The sequence below is a fragment of the Bos taurus genome, chromosome 9 (assembly GCF_002263795.3).
Source record: "Bos taurus isolate L1 Dominette 01449 registration number 42190680 breed Hereford chromosome 9, ARS-UCD2.0, whole genome shotgun sequence".
NCBI lineage: Eukaryota > Metazoa > Chordata > Mammalia > Artiodactyla > Bovidae > Bos > Bos taurus.
In genome coordinates this window covers 43,680,002-43,698,907 of record NC_037336.1, presented here as the reverse complement: position 1 = coordinate 43,698,907, position 18,906 = coordinate 43,680,002, and the positions used below count along the sequence as shown (strand labels likewise).

General features: G+C 35.6%; 1 protein-coding gene across 11 annotated transcripts in view; it reads right to left on the bottom strand.

The window, feature by feature from the left end:
* ATG5 (autophagy related 5) overlaps nt 1-18,906 on the bottom strand; it is a 152,827-nt gene that overhangs the window by 108,653 nt on the left and 25,268 nt on the right. For all 11 annotated transcript variants that reach the window (XM_024996697.2, XM_059889749.1, XM_059889750.1 and 8 more), the window contains 2 exon segments: nt 14,058-14,136; nt 5,550-5,712 (listed from right to left, as the gene is read on the bottom strand). In XM_024996697.2, the coding sequence (XP_024852465.1) occupies nt 5,550-5,712; nt 14,058-14,136 (242 nt within the window).

The window sequence follows — 18,906 nt, the reverse complement described above, 5'->3', positions numbered from 1 at the left end:
CACTGACACTAAGATAACAGCACAGAAAGGAAGCTTCAAGATAGAGATTTAAGTCCAAAAATCTCTTGTCTTTCTGTTTTAGTAGTCTTTCTATGATACCCCATTTATTTCTAGAAAACTTATCTGCTACCTTGTACCTAAGTCCTGCTTAAAAAGGCCAAGGAGGAAAGGAGAGGTAAAGTGAGAAAGAGGGAGAGAGAAATGATAAACCATAACTATTCTTCCAGGAAATCCTCTGGAAATATCTAATCATCAGAATTCAAGTGTAAGTGATTACCACTGGACAGTCATGAGTTTGAGTCTTGTGAGGTATAACCACCTCAACATTTATAAGGAAACTCCAGTTTAGAGAGAAGAGTGATCTACTATGGGCACACAACTAGTAGTAGAGAAGCAAAGAAAGACCAGGCCCAGTGCCTTCTTGGACCAACAGATTCTCAGTCCAATACTCAGTCTCAGTCCAGCCGACAAAAACCAAGCAATGCAAACACAGACCAACTATCTCTATTGTATAAGCCTGCTAGAATCATTGTTTTACATCACCTAACAAGCAAAAGTATTTTCAAAATGCTACAACTTATCATAAAATTCACCTTTGGTTAATCACTGCTGCTGCTGCTGCTAAGTCTCTTCAGTGCGACTCCACAGACGGCAGTCCACCAGGCTCCCCCATCCCTGGGATTCTCCAGGCAAGAACACTGGAGTGGGTTGCCACTTCCTTCTCCAATGCATGAAAGTGAAATCACTATTTTCTCTTAAAAATCAGTTTTAATTTAAAATGGTACATTACCAAATAATGCCTCTAAAACATAACTTAGCTCAAAGGATTAATAATACTTTATAAACAATGTAAATTTTCAATAATTAGCAGTCAAAACTTGCATTTATTTGAAGGTCTATGGAACTTATTTGATATCATCTTTTCTTCTTTGGTATACCCAGAAAGTCAAAGCTAAAAACTGTCATATATTATCTTAAAAATATTTTTTAGAGATTTCTTCAAATCTCTAGCTTAGAAGAAGAACCTTCTGACATTTAATAGAAAATAGCCTGCAAACATAGTGACAAGTTCCTCATAAATAATAAAAATGCTACTTTCTTTTCTTTTTTTGTGGTCATTACCTTTGTTTCAAGGAGAGCTTAGATACTCTTGTAACTAAAATGAAAACCGGTAAAAAACACTGAAAGGCACAGTATGTCTTAAATGAGTTTTCTTGGTTTCAAAAGCTTTTCTTATTTCTCTTTCACAGAGACCTGAAAAATTAAAATTAGCATTTGAAAGTATTCAAAAATTGTTTAAATTGTTTAGTTGCTATGTTCTACAGGTGCAGTTCTGAATGAAATAAATTTACCATCTGCTTTGTCTCAGTTCTGCCAATTTACAATTACACTAAACAACAGGTGAAACATCTTTGCCCTAACAAATTTATAAGACTTTCTTTTGGATGGAAAAATTCTTAAATATAAAAAACGACTTCCATATTATAATTGTTACAGGTACTTCCTCTTTTTTACACTAATATTAATCTATTTATGAAAAGCTGTTAACATTTCCTGGCTGTACTAGATAGGATTAAAATAAAGGAGTCAGTCAGTCAATATTTATTTTGTCCATTCTATGCCTAAAGGTATACTTGGTACTGGGGATACAAAAAATGCATGATATACTATAAGCAAGAGAAAGTTATATTCTACCAGAATACATAAACCATAACTATACCAGAGTGTGAAACATGAGAGCAAAAATGCAGATGAATGGACAAGGAGCTGTAACAGCATGAAAATATAAATGGTTCTGCCTCCACCTGGCTGTAAGTTTCATCAAAACAGGATCCATGTTTGTTCTATCACTGCTGGGTGATCACTAGCTCCTAGTATGGTGTCAGGTACCTGATAGATGTTCAAAAGATACTTCGTTGGCTAAAAAAACAATGAAAGAGGCAAGATTTCATGTAGAGGGTGATAACAGAGAGGAACATTAAAACATTAAGTAAAAAAATTAATAGACTAAAAGAAAGGAAAAGGTTATTCCAGGAAGAAGGAACAGAATGAACTACTACACCCACCTTTCACCAATTTACCTTAATGCAGGCAACAGTCAACATTTTACCCAGCTTAAGATTTCCTAAATGTATATTTCACCTTTAAAAAGTTGAGTTTCCACAGGACTCCACATGTAGGATTGAGTGTGTAAACTCAATCATTACCAGTACCAATAAAACCAAACATAATAGCTACAAAAATAATTTATAGCTAAAAAAGGAATAAAGTATAATTTAACCACATACCATTTTAAGTTGGAGTTTATGAAACTCAATTTGAAAAGTACTTTAATAAAAGTGAAGTGAATAAAAATAACTTTAAAACAGTCACACAACCAAGAAAGACTATATAAGCTAAGACAAAAACAGGAAAAAAGGAATTTTAGGCCAAAAAAATTGCAACGAAGGCAGTTATTAGACTAAATCTGATACGTTTATACCAAGTTCTGAAAGTGTGACATGATGAGTCATGCTCTGCATGCGTGCGTGCTAAGTCACTTCAGTCGTGTCCAACTCTTTGCGACCCTGTGGACTGTAGCACACCAGGCTCCTCTGTCCACGGGATTCTCCAGGCAAAAGAACTGGAATACTGGAGGGGTTGCCATGCCCTCCTCCAGTGGATCTTCCTGACTCAGGGATCAAACCCACATCTCTAATGCCTTCTGCATTGGCAGGTGAGTCCTTTACCACCAGCGCCACCTGGGAAGTCATGCTTTAGATCAATGGTAAATAAAAGCTATTGGTTTAATAACCTGTAGGCTCACAAATGTTTTGTAAAAGGGTTAGAGAGTAAATATTATAAGTTGTGGGCCACATGGTCTCTTCCAAAACTATTAACTCAGCAGCTGTAGCATGAAAATAGCTATAAACAATACTTAAATGAACTGGGGTGGCAGGGGTCTAATAAAGCTTTATTTATAAAAACAGGTAGCTGGCTCATGACCACGGTTTGCCAGCCCCTGTTCCAGAGTTTCCAAAGTGACTTCTCAGTATTTTATCAAGACAGCTTTACTTCCTTTCAAACTCTTTCACATAAACTATATTAGCGTTTCATAAAATCTTCTAAAGACACATAAGAAAACAAAGCAGATATTCTTTTGTTTTACAGATAAAGAAACTGAAGCTAAAGGGATTGAGTGACTTGCCCAAAGGAGCTGCCAGAAGAACTGAGACTAAAAACCACACCTTTGTTGTTTTCACAACTCTTACCTATCACCTTCTGTACCCAATTGTGCAATGCCCCAGCTGAAAGAGTTCAATCATTTTTAGAATCCTCTGCAGAATCCCTGGGCTCTCTATAGCTGACTCATCATCCTCATGATAGATTTCAAGAACATCTATTTAAAAGTCTATCTACATTATTTACTTATATTCCGAAGCCAAATTACTCTCAGATCCCTTCTCTCTTTAGGATATTTCTGTCTTATTGCATTTAAATAATCTTATTCATAAGCCTCCTGAAACGCCACTTCATCTACAAACAGCCAGTCAGGACAAAGAAAAAGTACTCCTTCTTAAGGGGTTGTAAACTCTTTTGATCACTTAGTAAGAATATATGTACTCAGTAATACAAATGAGGTGAAAGGCCTGGTGCCTTCCTTTTGCAAAGCTTACAACCTAACTGATACATACGAGAGGCACAAATACAAAACTAAGGAGCAACTCCATGTAACTTGGATCAAATATAAGAAACTTGAAATAAACGAGAAAATTTATAGGACACGTCATAAAACATATACCTTTTGTACTACAGAAGTCAAAGACAATGCCCTGCAGTTTTCATAATGAAAGTTTAATAAATACTAAATAACTACAGACATCTCTTTGACATGGTAATTATGCAGTACAAAAGACAAAACTGTATCATATTTTTTCAATTATTTTGTTTTAAGGGAGTAAGAGGGGTTTCTCTTATTCTAGTTGTTGCCATGAAAGAGCAGCTTTCTTATTGTGCCAAGTTGGTACAATAACTATCAAAGATGGGAAAAATATAGACAGTCCTTGCTCTGCACAGTAGTACACAACTGGAAAAGTGATCATGCAAGATGAAACCATGCAAAGTGATCCTAATAATGAGAAAATGTACAACTGTCTATGACCTTTTAGAAAACTGTCAAAACATTAAAAACTCTGATGGTTATAAAGGCACAGGAAAATGAAAAAAGTAAAGAAAACTAATATTTATTTAGTACGCTGTGTTATTTATAGTGCACCAATTAAAACATTAGGAACACGGAGAATTGAAGGACTTTATTTGTAAAACTCAAGCACAATTTAAACAGTGCTTGCTTTCTTGACATATAACTTACAAGCAAGCATCTTTCCTGAACCTTGGCAAACTGTCATACTCCTTTCTAAGTTTGGATCAACTTCAAACATGTTACTTGCACTTTCAAGGTCAGAAATATCCCTGTTCCTTTAATGAGATATTTTTGCCAGCATCAATCCCTCTGGGATAATTTCATCCTTTTCAACACAACCAGTTCACTCATGTGTGTGGAAGAGTTTGCCTAAACTAAGTTCCTATGGCTGCATTTCTGAAGTCCCTCAATCTGGTAGTGTCAAGAGTCTCACAGTTATATATTCTAAAATTCCACTGCATTTCATTCAAATTTCACTTTCAGCACTATCACTTTTTGTTTCTTTGCTACACTTTCATCTTTCTTGGCTAATTCCCCCTTTCAGTAATCCAGTTTTACAAATGTTACAGGAGTTTATCAGTGGATACATGGAAGCAACAATGCTTCCTGCTCTGTGAGTGAACAACGTAACAGCTGTATAAGGACCATTCACTGACAAGATGCTGAAAGGAGTGGCATGATTGGTCACTGATTATGACGTGTATCTGCTGTCACATAATCACTGAAGAACTTGCATTATTTAACTAAAGCATGTTAACTGAAATTCATGCAGATTTGACCCATGCAAAGTGAGAAGTGCCTGTACACAGAACTGTGTGAAGACACTGGAGGGCAATCAATTGTAGGCAAGGTTAAGGAACTATGATCTCTAAGAGACAGAGAACACAGCAGTAAGGTGCAGACTGCCCTCAGCTTTTCCCTGGAATGTATTTTCTAAATCCCAGCCAGGAAAGGGAGAATCTGAGCACAAAGCAAGGCTTACTGTTCTGAGAAAGCAGAGACTAGAGTCTGTGCCCCTACACAAGTGGAGGTATTTTGGTACATTCAGAGGGTATTCAGTTACAGTTCCAGAAAGATCATGACTATAAGTAAGGCCACTTTTTCCAGAAGCTAAAAACAGGAAGTTTATCCTGTCTTATGTCATGGGCAAAGCAATCTAATGCTAGGAAATTCAGGAAGAGAGGATGCTAGAACAGTACAAGCTAAGTAAGGGGTGACCAAAGGTAGCTTCTTTGTGAAATTTTGTGCACAGAGGCTGCAATTTAAACTTGTACCACCAACCCTAAGATGTACCAACTACTCACAGGATACAGTTACTTCATACTTCATAAAGTGGTATTGTGAAACTAAACACTGCTATATTTACCATTTTGTAAACCCATCCAGAGTTGCTTGTGATCTTTTTTCTGCATTTCATTGATTACTTGACTTTTGTGCTTTAAAGCATCAGCTTCTTTCACACAAGACATAAAATGAGCTTCAATTACATCCTTAGATGGACAGTGTAGAAGGTCCTTTTCTGGAAAACTCTATCAAAAGAAAAAAATACACATATTAAACAGGTATGCACATTACAAAATTAGTGCCTCAAGAACTGTTATCTTCCACAATTTTTCAATATTTTAACCAAACCACCTCATACCTTCACAATAGAGATTTTGACATAACTCCAAATATTTTAAAAGTTAACTTAAAAATCTTTAGCTATCTGGCATAGTCTGACTTTCTCTAATGCCTGTGTGATATGGTATGAATTTATACAACTTGAAAAAAGATATGAAAGAGCAATTCTAAAAATATTCGGATGGCCAAAAAGTTGTCTCAGTTTCCCTGCCCTGAACGAACTTTTGGGCCAACCCAACAACTTTTTGACCAACTGTACCAAGTACTAGCAAGAATGAGGATGGAAAAGCAAAATGGTACAACCACTTTGGAAAACAGGCTGGTAGTTTCTTTAAAAAAGCAAACAAACATTTATCATCTGATATTCTGTAACTAGTATTTACTTAAGACCAATAAAAGCATGTGTCCACACAAAGAATTGTATATTAATGTTCATAGCAGCTTTTTTTGCAGCAGTAAGAACACAGGAAACAACCCAAATGTCAACAGGTAAACAAATATATAAACTGTGGTATAAACTTATCCAAGTGTGCACTTTTAACATGTATAATTTGCTTTACGTCAATTAGAGCTTAACAAAGCTGTTAAAATGTAAGGTCAAATAGCTAAATTTACATTCTTTACCTTCACTGAATCTTTTAGGCAGTTGAGGCAAGGATCACTGGACAAATAGCATTTATGTAAATGAGATGACTAATGCACTTTTCACCAAAAAAAAAAAAAGATATTAACAATAACAGCTAACTCTAATATAGAACACTTAGTATGTGACACTGTACCAAGACTTTTAATACGGATTATATAATTTTCATAACAACTCTTGAGGTAAACATTAGTTATTGCTATTTTACAGATTAAAAATATATATAAATATAAAGCTCTGGGAGTAAATACAATCGCACAGCTTGCAAGTGGTGGAGCTAGGATTAGTCTGACTCAACAGTCCCAGCTTTTAAACCACTATGCAATACCACTTCCTCCCTAAGACCTAAATATGTATTTAATGATTATATTCAAACATTATCTTACCAAAACAAGATATTGTTCTATAAGTCCTTTAATAAAAATTGAGTCAAATAATAATGGCAGAAAATAGCACTTAGTTACAGCCTACTCAAGCTATTGTATTAACAGAAAACACTCAAATTACCCAAGTCACAGATAGCTCCTAAATGACAAGGAAATTTACCACAGATGCCTTCCTACCAAAAGAAAAGGCACTTGATTACCTATGGCTATCTCCTAAATCACATTTTTAAAATACAAATAATCAGTCACATCTCCCTCTATTCTCACAGAGTTCAGGCTCACAGCTTCTGCTGAGTAAAACATGAGCCACTATATAACTACCCATTACAGCAGAAGGAAACAGCTGAGACAACCAAATTGTCTCTCTTAGGTACAAAAGGATTCCAGATTCACAGTGCTCTTGAACTAGAAGCCCATGAAAAATTAAGATGGATGCTTTCAGACACAGGCACACAAAGGCAAAGAAGAGGAGAAAATATAAAATTTCGTAACAACGAGAAGGCAAAAGAGTATGCGTGACAGACAAAACTAAAAGATGAGAGAGATATGGGCAACAGAGAGTGTCCATGCCTCAAGCAACTTTACAGTCAGCTATATTTGCTTTCTATTAGCTAGACTGAAGGGATTTACCCTGGCTTCTGGACCAGGACAAAGAATTGAGTGCATATCATATCAATTCTATTACAGTCAAGTGGACAAGCATTATGATAATTATTGCTATTTAAAAAAATGTTTAGTTTTGTTATACTTGATCTATAAAATTAGATGGGCTTTATTCAGATATTATACAGTTCACTGTGCTGCTAATTATCCATTCTGGTTATGAATGTGTGGCAGAAAATATAAAAGTTCATACTCCAAAAAAAGACTGTTTTCATGTAGTCTGAATTATGACCTGAAAAGTTGAAGTGTTAGTCGCTCAGTTGTGTCCAACTCTCTGTGACCCCATGGGCTATAGTTCACCAGGCTCCTCTGTCCATGAAATTCTCCAAGCAAGAATACTGGAGTGGGTTGTCATTTCTTCCTCCAGGGGAACTTCCCGACCCAGGGACTGAACCCAGGTCTCATGCATTACAGGCAGATTCTTTACCATTTGAGCCACCAGGGGAAGACCTAGTTGAGCTTAAAAACTGTTAGAATTTCTTAAAATTGTATGCAACCTGATTATGAAAAAAAAAAGGAGTTAGATCTCTCAAACCACCAGTTTGAGAAATCAGGAGGAAAAAAAAAAAATCCCACCATTTTTTATTGCTGCATCAGCACAGGCTGCTAATTCCTTCAATGGCTCTTACAACCAGAATGGTACTGAGGTTTTGCTTTTCCCAGACTTCCATTGCTTTGCAGGTTTCTAAACTTCTAATGCTGACACCTATAACCAATAGCTGACAATTCCAAATAATCAGTCTTTATAGTAAAAGAGAGGGGTCTGTCAAGAGAGTGCGTATTTGTACACCTACCCTTCCACAGAGAATGCCCTACATCTCTATGTAGGAGAGAGGTGGACTCTAGTGAACTCAGGGGAAGCACGAGAGCAGAAACAGCCTGCTATGCTTAGGCAGCCATAGCAGCTGAATTAACAGTTGCCACGAATACAGCGTCAAAGGTCTCGGCCAAACCCCTCAGATCCTTTTTATGAAATGCTCTTCTTCCCATGATGACCTTGCGCTGGGGCGGGAAATCTTCTTTTTGAAAGCTTCACAATAAAATTACAAGCAGAATCTCTATTTGTTACATTACATTTCTAAATCTCTTCTTACATAATCTTGTCAGTCCAAACAAATTCTTGCAAATAAAGGCAGCAACTTCAACACCATGTTTTACTTGCTTTCATTTATCTTCCAAGTCAGAATCCTGATAAACTATATCTAATTTCACTTTTACCCTGAAAGGTTCCATTTACTTATGTAATATTACCTGTGTCCTTTAGATAAAATATTAATCCAGGCAGCCTGGAATATGTCCAGACATATTAGAAATAACCAAATAATACTAAATGAAACACTAAATTGAAACTACTTACAAAGTGAGTGGGGGGGAGGGAGAGTCCATTCAATCTATTAATAATAGTATCATAAGCTGTATTATGACAATAGAGCAAAACAAAAAATCATCTTCCATGTAACGCTGAGTCCTCCTCCTCCCTGTTTCCCACCGGCCATCAAGTTCTGTTCAATCTCCACCCTAAATAAATCTGAGAGTTTTGATGAAAATGGGTACTGAATTTTGTCAAAAGCTTTTTTTGCATATGTTCATCACATCATGATTTCTCTACTTTTTCTGCTAATGTGTTGAATTTACATCAATTCATTGACAATGAAAGTTGAGTCACTCTTGTATTTGTGGGAAATTATAACATGGTCACGGTGTATTATCCTTTTTCACGTTGCTGGATTTGATTTGCTTGTATTTTTCTGAGTGTCTGCATCTAAGCTCATCAGAAATGTTGGCCTGCAATTTTCTTTTAATATCTTTACTACGGCCTGTAAAACAAGTTAGGAATTATTCTCTCCCCTTCTATTTCTGGAAAAAGTCTAAGGACTGATATTGTTTAATTCCTTAAATATTTGCTAGAATTTACCACGCATGAAACTAGGCAAGGAATTTTACTTTGTGAGAACGTTTCTTTTAAATTACAAATTCAACCTTTATATATATATATATATTTAGGGGCTATTCGTATCTGCTACTTCTTTTTACTGAATTTATCCATTTATCAAATTTACTGGCATAAAGTTGTTCATAATATTTCTTACTATCCTATTAATACTTAACAGGATGTAGTATTTTTCATTCCTGATATCAGAAATTGTGTTTTTGTACTATACAAAGTTTTTCAATTCCCTCTAAGCACTGCTTTAGGTGACTCTCACCAACTTTAATATGTTGTGTTTCCACTATCATTCAGCTTGAAATACTTTAAAACCTCCCTTGTGATTTCTTCTTTGCTGTTGTTCAGTTGTTTTGTCAGACACTCTGCAACACTATGGATTGTTAGCACACCAGGCTTCCCTGTCCTTCACTCTCTCTCAGAGTTTGCTCAAATTCATGTCCATTGAGCAAGTGATGCCATCTAACTATCTCATCCTCTGCTGCCCTTTTCTCCTTTGCCTTCGATCTTTCCCAGCATCAGGGTCTTTTGCAATGAGTCGGCTCTTCATATCAGGTGGCCAAAATATTGGAACTTCAGCTTCCACGTGAGTTCTTCCAATGAATATTCAGGAAAGATTTCCTTTAGGATTGACTGGTTTGATCTCCTTGCTTCCAAGAGACTCTCAAGAGTCTTCTCTAGCACCACAGTTCAAAATCATCCATTATTTGGTGCTCAGCCTTCTTTATGGTCCAGCACTCACATCCATACCTGACTACTGGAAAACCCATAGCTTTGACTATATGGACCTTTGTTGGCAAAGTAATGTCTCTGCTTTTGAATATGCTGTATAGCTTTGTCATAGCTTTCCTTCCAAGGAGCAAGTGTCCTTTAATTTCATGGTTGCAGTCACCATCATCAGTGATTTTGGAGCCCAAGAAAATAAAATTTGTCACTGCTTCTACTTTTTCTCCTTCTATTTGCCATGAAGTGATGGCACAGGATGTCATGATCTTAAGTCAACTGTTCCATGTGAAGTTCTAACTGTTGCTTCTTAACTTGCATACAGGTTTCTCAGGAGACAGGTATGGTGGTCTGGTATTCCCATCTCTTTAAGAATTTTCCATTTTGTTGTGATCCACACAGTCAAAGGTTTTAGCATAGTCAATGAAGCAGATGTTTTTCTGGAATCCCCTTGCTTTCTCTATGATCCAATGAACGTTGGCAATTTGATCTCTGGTTCCTCTGCCTTTTCTAAACCCAGCTTGTACATGTGGAAGTTCTTGGTTCACATACTGTTGAAGTTTAATTTAAAGGATTTTGAGCATAATCTTACTAGCATGAGAAATGAGCACAACTGTATGGTAGCCTGAACATTCTTTGACATTGCTCTTCTTCGGGATTGAAATAAAACTGAATTTTTCCAGTCCCATGGCCACTGCTGAGTTTTCCAAATTTGCTGACATATTGAATGTAGCACTTCAATAGCATCATCTTTTAGGATTTTAAATAGCTCAGCTGAAATTCCATTATTTCCACTAACTTCGTTGGTACTTAATGCTTCCTAAGGCTCACTTGACTTTACACTCCAGGATGTCTGGCTCTAGGTGAGTGACCACACCATCATGGTTATCTGGGTCATTAAGACCTTTTTTGTATAGTTCATATGAGTATTCTTGCTACTACTTCCTAGTATCTTCTGTTTCTATTAGGTCCTGACTGTTTCTGTCCTTTATCATGCCCATCCTTGCATGAAATGTTCCCTTGATCTCTCCAACTTTCTTGAAGAGATCTCTAGTCTTTCCCATTCTATTGCTTTTCTCCACTTCTTTGCATTGTTCATTTAAGAAAGCCTTCTCATCTCTCCCTGCAATTCTCTGGAACTCTGCATTCAGTTCAGTATATCCTTCCCTTTCTCCCTTGCTTTTCACTTCTCTGCTTTCCTCAGCTATTTGTAAAGACTTCCTAGATGATCATTTTGCCTCTTGCATTTCTTTTTATTTGGGACCCACAAGTAAGTAAGTGAGGATTTTGCAGACTCATCCTTTAGACAAATGTGGTCACCTATTTTACTTACACATATTAACCCTTCCTTAAAATTATATTGGCGGTGGTGATTTAGTCACCAAGTCCTGTCTGGCTCTTTGCGACCCCATGGACTATAGCCCGCCAGGCTCCTCTGTCCATGGGATTTCCCAGGCAAGAATACTAGAGTGAGTTGCCATTTCCTTCCCCAGGGGGTCTTCCTGACCCAGGGACTGAACCCACGTCTCCTGCACTGCAGGCAGGTTCTTTACTGCTGAACCACCAGTGAAGCCCAAAATATACTATTATCACCTTAAACTGTCATTTCTGTTTTAAAGAAAAGGTCATCTTTTCTATTTATCATTTATTTACCATTTCCAATGCTCTTCATTCTTGCCCATAGCTTCTTTCAGTGCTTTAACATATCATTCCATTTTCCTTCGTTCTCCACTATTTGATGAAAAGTCAGCCATCGTTTACCTACTGTTCTCTTTTATGTGTCATTTTTTGGTGGCTGTTTTCAAGATTTTCTGTTTATAATTGGCTTTCAAAGATTATAATGTGCCTAGGTGTATTTTTCTATATAGTTATTTGCTTTAGATTGTGTTTTCTTGTGTTTTCTCCTCCAAATTTGGAAAATTACTAACCATTGTGTCTTTTTACAAAAAAAAAAAAAAAAACTGAGATATAATTCATATACAACTCATTTTAAATTGACCATTTTGAAGACTAGAACCCAGTAGTTTTTAGTATGCAATTTACTATAACATTAATGTGGTATCTGAAACCACATCAATAAACATTCGACCTCTGTTACATTAAAATTACTGATGCTAATCATGTACTTTGAATGAATCTTTTACACATGCATAATTTTACAACATCATGCACTGGTTATTTGGAATATATTTGTTTACTAAGTTAAGGGTAAATGTTCTCCAAATGTTTTCACATTACCCTATATAAAATCTCTTAAAATCTGACATGATGGTAAACCAATCATAAAGATTCTAAGCCTTTCCTATCATTATTACAATCCATCAACTAATTCAATCAGTAATTACAGACAGCCTAGAATCCAATGCCAGCTAGGTACCATAAAATGTGTGTGAGTGTCTTTTGTGTTTTTCACTCATATATCTCAGGCTCCTAGAACACTGCTTGGCTGGTCCACAGTAGACTGAGTATTAGTTGAATGAATAAATAAACAGGTAGGTATGATGTATCTTAACCTAGATTTCAAAGTTTTTTAGTGTATGACACACACACACACACACATAATCTAACTACCAGAATTACTTTGCAACATAATGGGAAAGACCTGCTAGGCAACATGGAACCTCTACACTTATGCTTGAAGTAGTTTTACATTCATACTATCCTGAACATGAATTATTATACATACAGGCAGACTTGGCTTTTCATAGTAACTGAAACTCATGTATACCAGAACCATGTCCTCCCTCTGTATGGTTTCATAGTAACTAATGTCTGTGGGAACATGGTGCTATCTAAAGCATTTTAGTCCAAATATTAGGGAAATAAATGTCAACGAACCACAAATTCAATTTTAGAAAAATGGGAAGGAAAGCAACTTAGAAAGATATGGAAAGCCTCTGGGCACTCACTTTTTTTTTTTTTTTTTTTTTGGGCACTCACTTTGAGTAAGTGTCCCAGCTAAGTCACTTCAGTCGTGTCCGACTCTGTGTGACCCCATAGATGGCAGCCCACCAGGCTCCCCCGTCCCTGGGATTCTCCAGGCAAGAACACTGGAGTGGGTTGCCATTTCCTTTTCCAATGCATGAAAGTGAAAAAATAAAGTGAAGTCGCTCAATCATGTCCAACTCCTGGCGACCCCATGTACTGCAGCCCACCAGGCCCCTCCGTCCATGGGATTTGCCAGGCAAGTGTCCCTAATGCAAAGCAAATCAGACTTCTAAATGACTTTTCAAACTCTTAACATGTTTCGCTCCCACTATATCTCACATTTGAGAATCACTGCCTAGTGATCAACTAATAGAAGGGGTCCTGTCCTTCAGCAGTACTTGTGAACTGCTTATGCGGTAGGGTATGGAAAATCAGGGTGGTTAGACAGAGAGAGAGATGAGATTTTTATAAAAGACCGAGACAAAATTAGGTTACAATAAAACTAGCCTGGAATCTTGAAAAACCACAGGAATTAATATTTCTCAAAACAGACTTACATCAAGTCTTTGGCTTTCTGTCTCCTAACACTTCTCTTCATTCCATCAAAACAGCCTTAGAGTTACTCATTGTTAGGTTGCCTCCTTCCCCATTCTCATGCCTACATGCACTCTGGATTTTGCTGTCCCTATTTGAGATTTTTTTAATGAAAATAATTCCAAAATATTTAATTTCAAACATGGAGTGTCTAGCTCCAATAAAGAACAGGCACTCATACATTAAATGTTTAAATGGTTGTGCCAAAAGTTAAAAAGAAATCGAAGGACATCTTACACATAAACACAAATGGTAGTTTAGCAAATAAAAGTATCATGGGAAAGCATAACAACTTAAAATTCTACTCTAAGGCTATTTACTAAGTAGTACCACAAATGAGACAAATGGAATATGCTATATAGACTATACCTTAAAATGTACTGTGATGTTCCAAGGAAGAGCTGAACTTGATGCAAGAAGATCAAATAGCAAACCAATTGGATAATGCCTAAAAATTAAAGAGTACATTATAAGAAAAAATTAATATTTAAAGTTAAACTACAAATGCAAAATAAATTTCAAGTACATTTTAACATCAAGTATTAGGGGACTTTAACCACAAATCACAGGAAGGTGATATTTTACAGTTACTCGCTTGGGCTAGTATGGCAAGTTTTCAGGCATCAGGGTTTTATTCCCCCCTAGCCATTTCATTCCCCAGGGAATTTTCAATATACATAATGAAACTGTACTAAGAAACGTTTTATCAGGCATGAGCACTGTTATGTCACAGTATTGCAACACTTAATTATCATATCAGTATTCATTTTGGATGATGAGCTTTTTTTTAAAACAACTTAAATTTTACAATTTTAAGAACTGAGAAGAGTACCTAAAGGGGCATGAAATCACTTATTTTGTACTTATTACTATTAACATTACAGCATATAAATTTCTAATCTTCTCTTTATGCAAATAATTCTAAATATAGATTAGGCTTATCCTTTACAAACTATTGTAACCTGGTTTTTTTTTATGTAACAATATGTCAATATTTTCTAAAGTCACTGAATATTCTTCTATAACCTAAATCTAAAGTTAAAAAAAAATAAATAAATTAGCGACTTCTAAATAAGAGAACATTTCCTAATATAATCATTACTCACAGGGAAGCAAATTATTTAGTATCAAACAAGTTAACAATACAGATCTTGCAGACTTCAAAGAACAAACCTTATTTTTTACACCCTTTTAAAGAATCTAAAGTAACTTAATTATCAAAATTAAATAATCCCCCCAGCAAAGGCCAATAGAGGACTGCTTGGTTTTATGCACAGCCTTGTTCTTTCCTCCATAATATATTAGTGAATTACTCCTAGGTTTAAGAGCGGAAAACTTTGAAAATACATCAGTTTATTTCAAAATGAGTGACCCAAATGTATTACCTGACCAAAATTCAAATATTAACTAACAGTATTTATGTTTGCCTACTATACAAACAAAATTATAATCTACATAATATAACTGTGGAAAAATCATCAGTCATTAGAGATCATATTTTTATTTAAAATGCATTCAGGATGAATGCCTTGCTAGTAAAATAAAACAGTGAGTAGTTTTAGTCATGTATGTGTTATATCTCTTTATAAAACCCTCAAACTTTTAACTGAATGTCAGTAACTAACACAAATCTTTCAAAACTAGAAATGAATATTATTTTGGATCAACTAAATTACAGCATGCTTTCTTTAGTAAATTCTGAAATCAGGAAAAAAATCCAGCCTCAGTTAAAAACTGAAATAAAAACAGTAATTTAAAAAATACTGCACTATAAACAAGTTATAGATCCTATACACTTCTTGTCCTTCTCTCTGACCTCTTAAAATTGTACAAGCTCTATGTAACGCCATACATTTTCACAAAATAGACCTTTTTTAAGTCTTCACGTCCCTCTGAGGTATCTGTAATCAGATTAAAAATGAATGTGGGTACTTAAACTAAAAGAGCATACTGTCTTCCCAACTCTATGGGCCTTCCCAGTGGCTCAACTGTAAAGAATCCACCTGCAACACAGTAGACACAGGGGATGAAGGTTTGATCCCTAGGTCGGTAAGATCCCCTGGAGGAGAGCATGGCAACCCACTCTAGTATTCTTGCCAGGAAAATGTGATGGACAGAGGAGCCTGGCGGGCTACGGTCCATGAGGTCACAAAGAGTTGGACGTGACTGAAGCGGGTGAGCATGCACGCATCCACATAGTTAACCTACTGGATAGATTCACCAATAAGCCCATAAAATGACTAGCAATTCAGTGTCGTACACATTTTCTACTGTTCAAAAATGGAACTATACACAAATTCTTAAGTTAAATCAAATATTATTTTAAAACAACCTATAATACCATTTAAAAATCAAGTATAATTAAAAAAAAAAGTATTTGAGGTGCGCTGGGACGACCCAGAGGGAGGGTATGGGGAGGGAGGATGGAGGAGGGTTCAGGATGGGGAACACAGGTATACCTGTGGTGGATTCATTTCGATATTTGGCAAAACTAATACAATATTGTAAAGTTTAAAAAAAAAAAAAAAGTATTTGAGTCAGAATACAAGTTATATGTAGTAAGATTCAATGATCAATTATTTTTTACCCTCAATATTAAAAAAAAAAAAACCTGTAAGTGCACAGAATCTCAAACAGGGTAGATAAGAGCTGCTGAATGCATAAACCAAGATCCATAGAATAGTTAACCCTTGTTATACCAATAAAAATTCAATGGGCCCAATATTAGATTGTGAACTTCTTTTCTGTGCAGTTATAACTATTTTAAGATTAATATTTTATAACTTTCTTTCTTAAAAGTCTTCCAAAACTCACAATGAAAACTCACTTAAAAAAAAGGGAATAAGATTAGCAATTGCCATATGAATTCACTGGACCTTTTTATAAATCTAAGGTATACTGTGATATCTTGGTGATCTTATTTTTTTCCTCCATCTTGAAAAATTTTGCTACTTCATTCCAGGAATTATTTCATCATTATCAATTATTCCTAACTGGAAAAAAAAGATTGATAAGATTAGTAAGAATGGAAGAATAATGTTATACCTAGAAGAAAGATATAATAATTATCCTTCTTCCATTTTCTTACTTTGTCACCTGAAACATTATATCGTATTTCAACAAAGTATAAAATAAGGATGCAGACCTCATCTTTGGAGTCTGCTTTCAGCTCTCATTAACACAGGTGAAAATTCAAAATGTCTTATTTTCCACCTATATTGACAGAGAAAGACTACACAATTAGATAAATCAGAAGAGTTTTGCAAAGAGACACAAACCAGTACTTTAGATTTTAATGACATTGGTAAAATGATCATTTAACTAAAATCTCAGACTATGAGTCTTTAGATAATATCCTTTCAATGAATTTTATAAAACTTAAGAACTAATGAATGAACAGTGTATTTCTAAGGACATATGGCATTCTTATCCACATAATCAAAGAAAGTATTTCTTCATATAGTATTTATGAGTAGAACCTAAACTATTTCATTTTTGAAAAAGCAAGAGTGTCAGTATTCTTATCTTTAATGCTATATGTACTCTGCAATTTTCTTGACAGTTCAGTTCAGTTCAGTCACTCAGTCCAAGTCTTTGTGACCCCATGAACTGCAGCACGCCAGGCCTCCCTGTCCATCACCAACTCCCAGAGTCCACCCAAACCCATGTCCATTGAGTCAGTGATGCCATCCAACCATCTCATCCTCTTGTCATCCCCTTCTCCTCCTGCTCTGACAGAAAGTGGGCAAATGTTAAAAGCAGATTTGTAAACAAAGATGACTGGAAGGAATTAGATGATGTAGAAATTAAAAAGAACTGGACTGAATGTTTACTCATATAAAAAAGAAATTATTTTACAATATAATCATGATATAAGGCTTTAATAATTTTGCAAAGCACTGCTGTTAAGCGCACAAAGAGCCAGAAGTAATGATAAGTTAGAACCTCATAGAGGTCTATTTGAATGTTTGATAACTAATGAGCAGTTATTTGCATTGAGGACACTGCCCATTTTTGATATATATACATTCAAAACCAGCGAAAACATGGAGCAAAAATTTGAATTTCTGTATTTAAATGCTTAGTAAAATTTCTAATAAAGTTATTATACACCATTCCTTTATTCTTCTCTAAATTATTTATAAAGTGACTTAAATATACATATATACACACACATATAAAGTTTACTGGTCTGAGTAAATGATGATGATTTTTCTTGATATACTAAGGATTAGGATGGAAATTTAAGTATGATAATTTCTAAAATATATTAAAATTTAAAACTTGTAAAATATTACCAAAAAGCATTCTAAATAAAACAATATCTAATAGTTAACCTGTAACAAACATTAAAAATAAAACTAAGCCAGAAAAATATAAGAATAAAATAACTATTTACTTATATATACTGTCAAAGTATACAGATCATATGTGGATCATCAATGCAGTTGTTTATGTCAGAATGATTCTGATGCAAGTATACTAACTCCAAACAAATACACCACCTGAATTAACTGGTCCCAAGACTCCTTATTTCTGGTGAATCTATTAATATGCAAGAAAATCTAAAAAACAGAACTGGATAACAGTTAAAGTACTGACTTATTCTTACACTATAATCTGATTTATGTCAAAAATTTCAAAAGTAGTAATTTGCACAATTCTTCTAAATGGACAGTCTATATAGTTTTGTTGCTGCTGCTAAGTCGCTTCAGTTGTGTCCGACTCTGTGGGACCCCATAGACGGCAGCCCACCAGGCTCCCCCATCCCTGGGATTCTCCAGGCAAGAACACTGGAGTGGGTTGCCATTTCCTTCTCCAACGCATGCAAGTGAAAAGTGAAAGTGAAGTTGCTCAGTCGTGTCCGACTCCTAGCGACCCCATGGACTGCAGCCTACCAGGCTCCTCCGTCCATGGGATTTTCCAGGCTCCTAACCTATAATACAGAAACCACATAAGCCGTAACTATGAGTAAATTGTAATGTAGCCTTTTGGCTGTTACATCGCTACTCCTGCCAGTTTAACCTAAATTTAATAGAAAAGGAAGTAGTGAGGACTTGAACCTGAATATACCCAGAAGACACAACCAGGAGAGGTTCAATCTACTGTGCAGTAAAAACTGACTGCACCAGAATAGTGTTACACCTACTTTCACATTTTATTCTTTTTTTTCTTCCTTAAATTGCTCTAGCCTTTTCTAAATTCAATCCTCAAAATG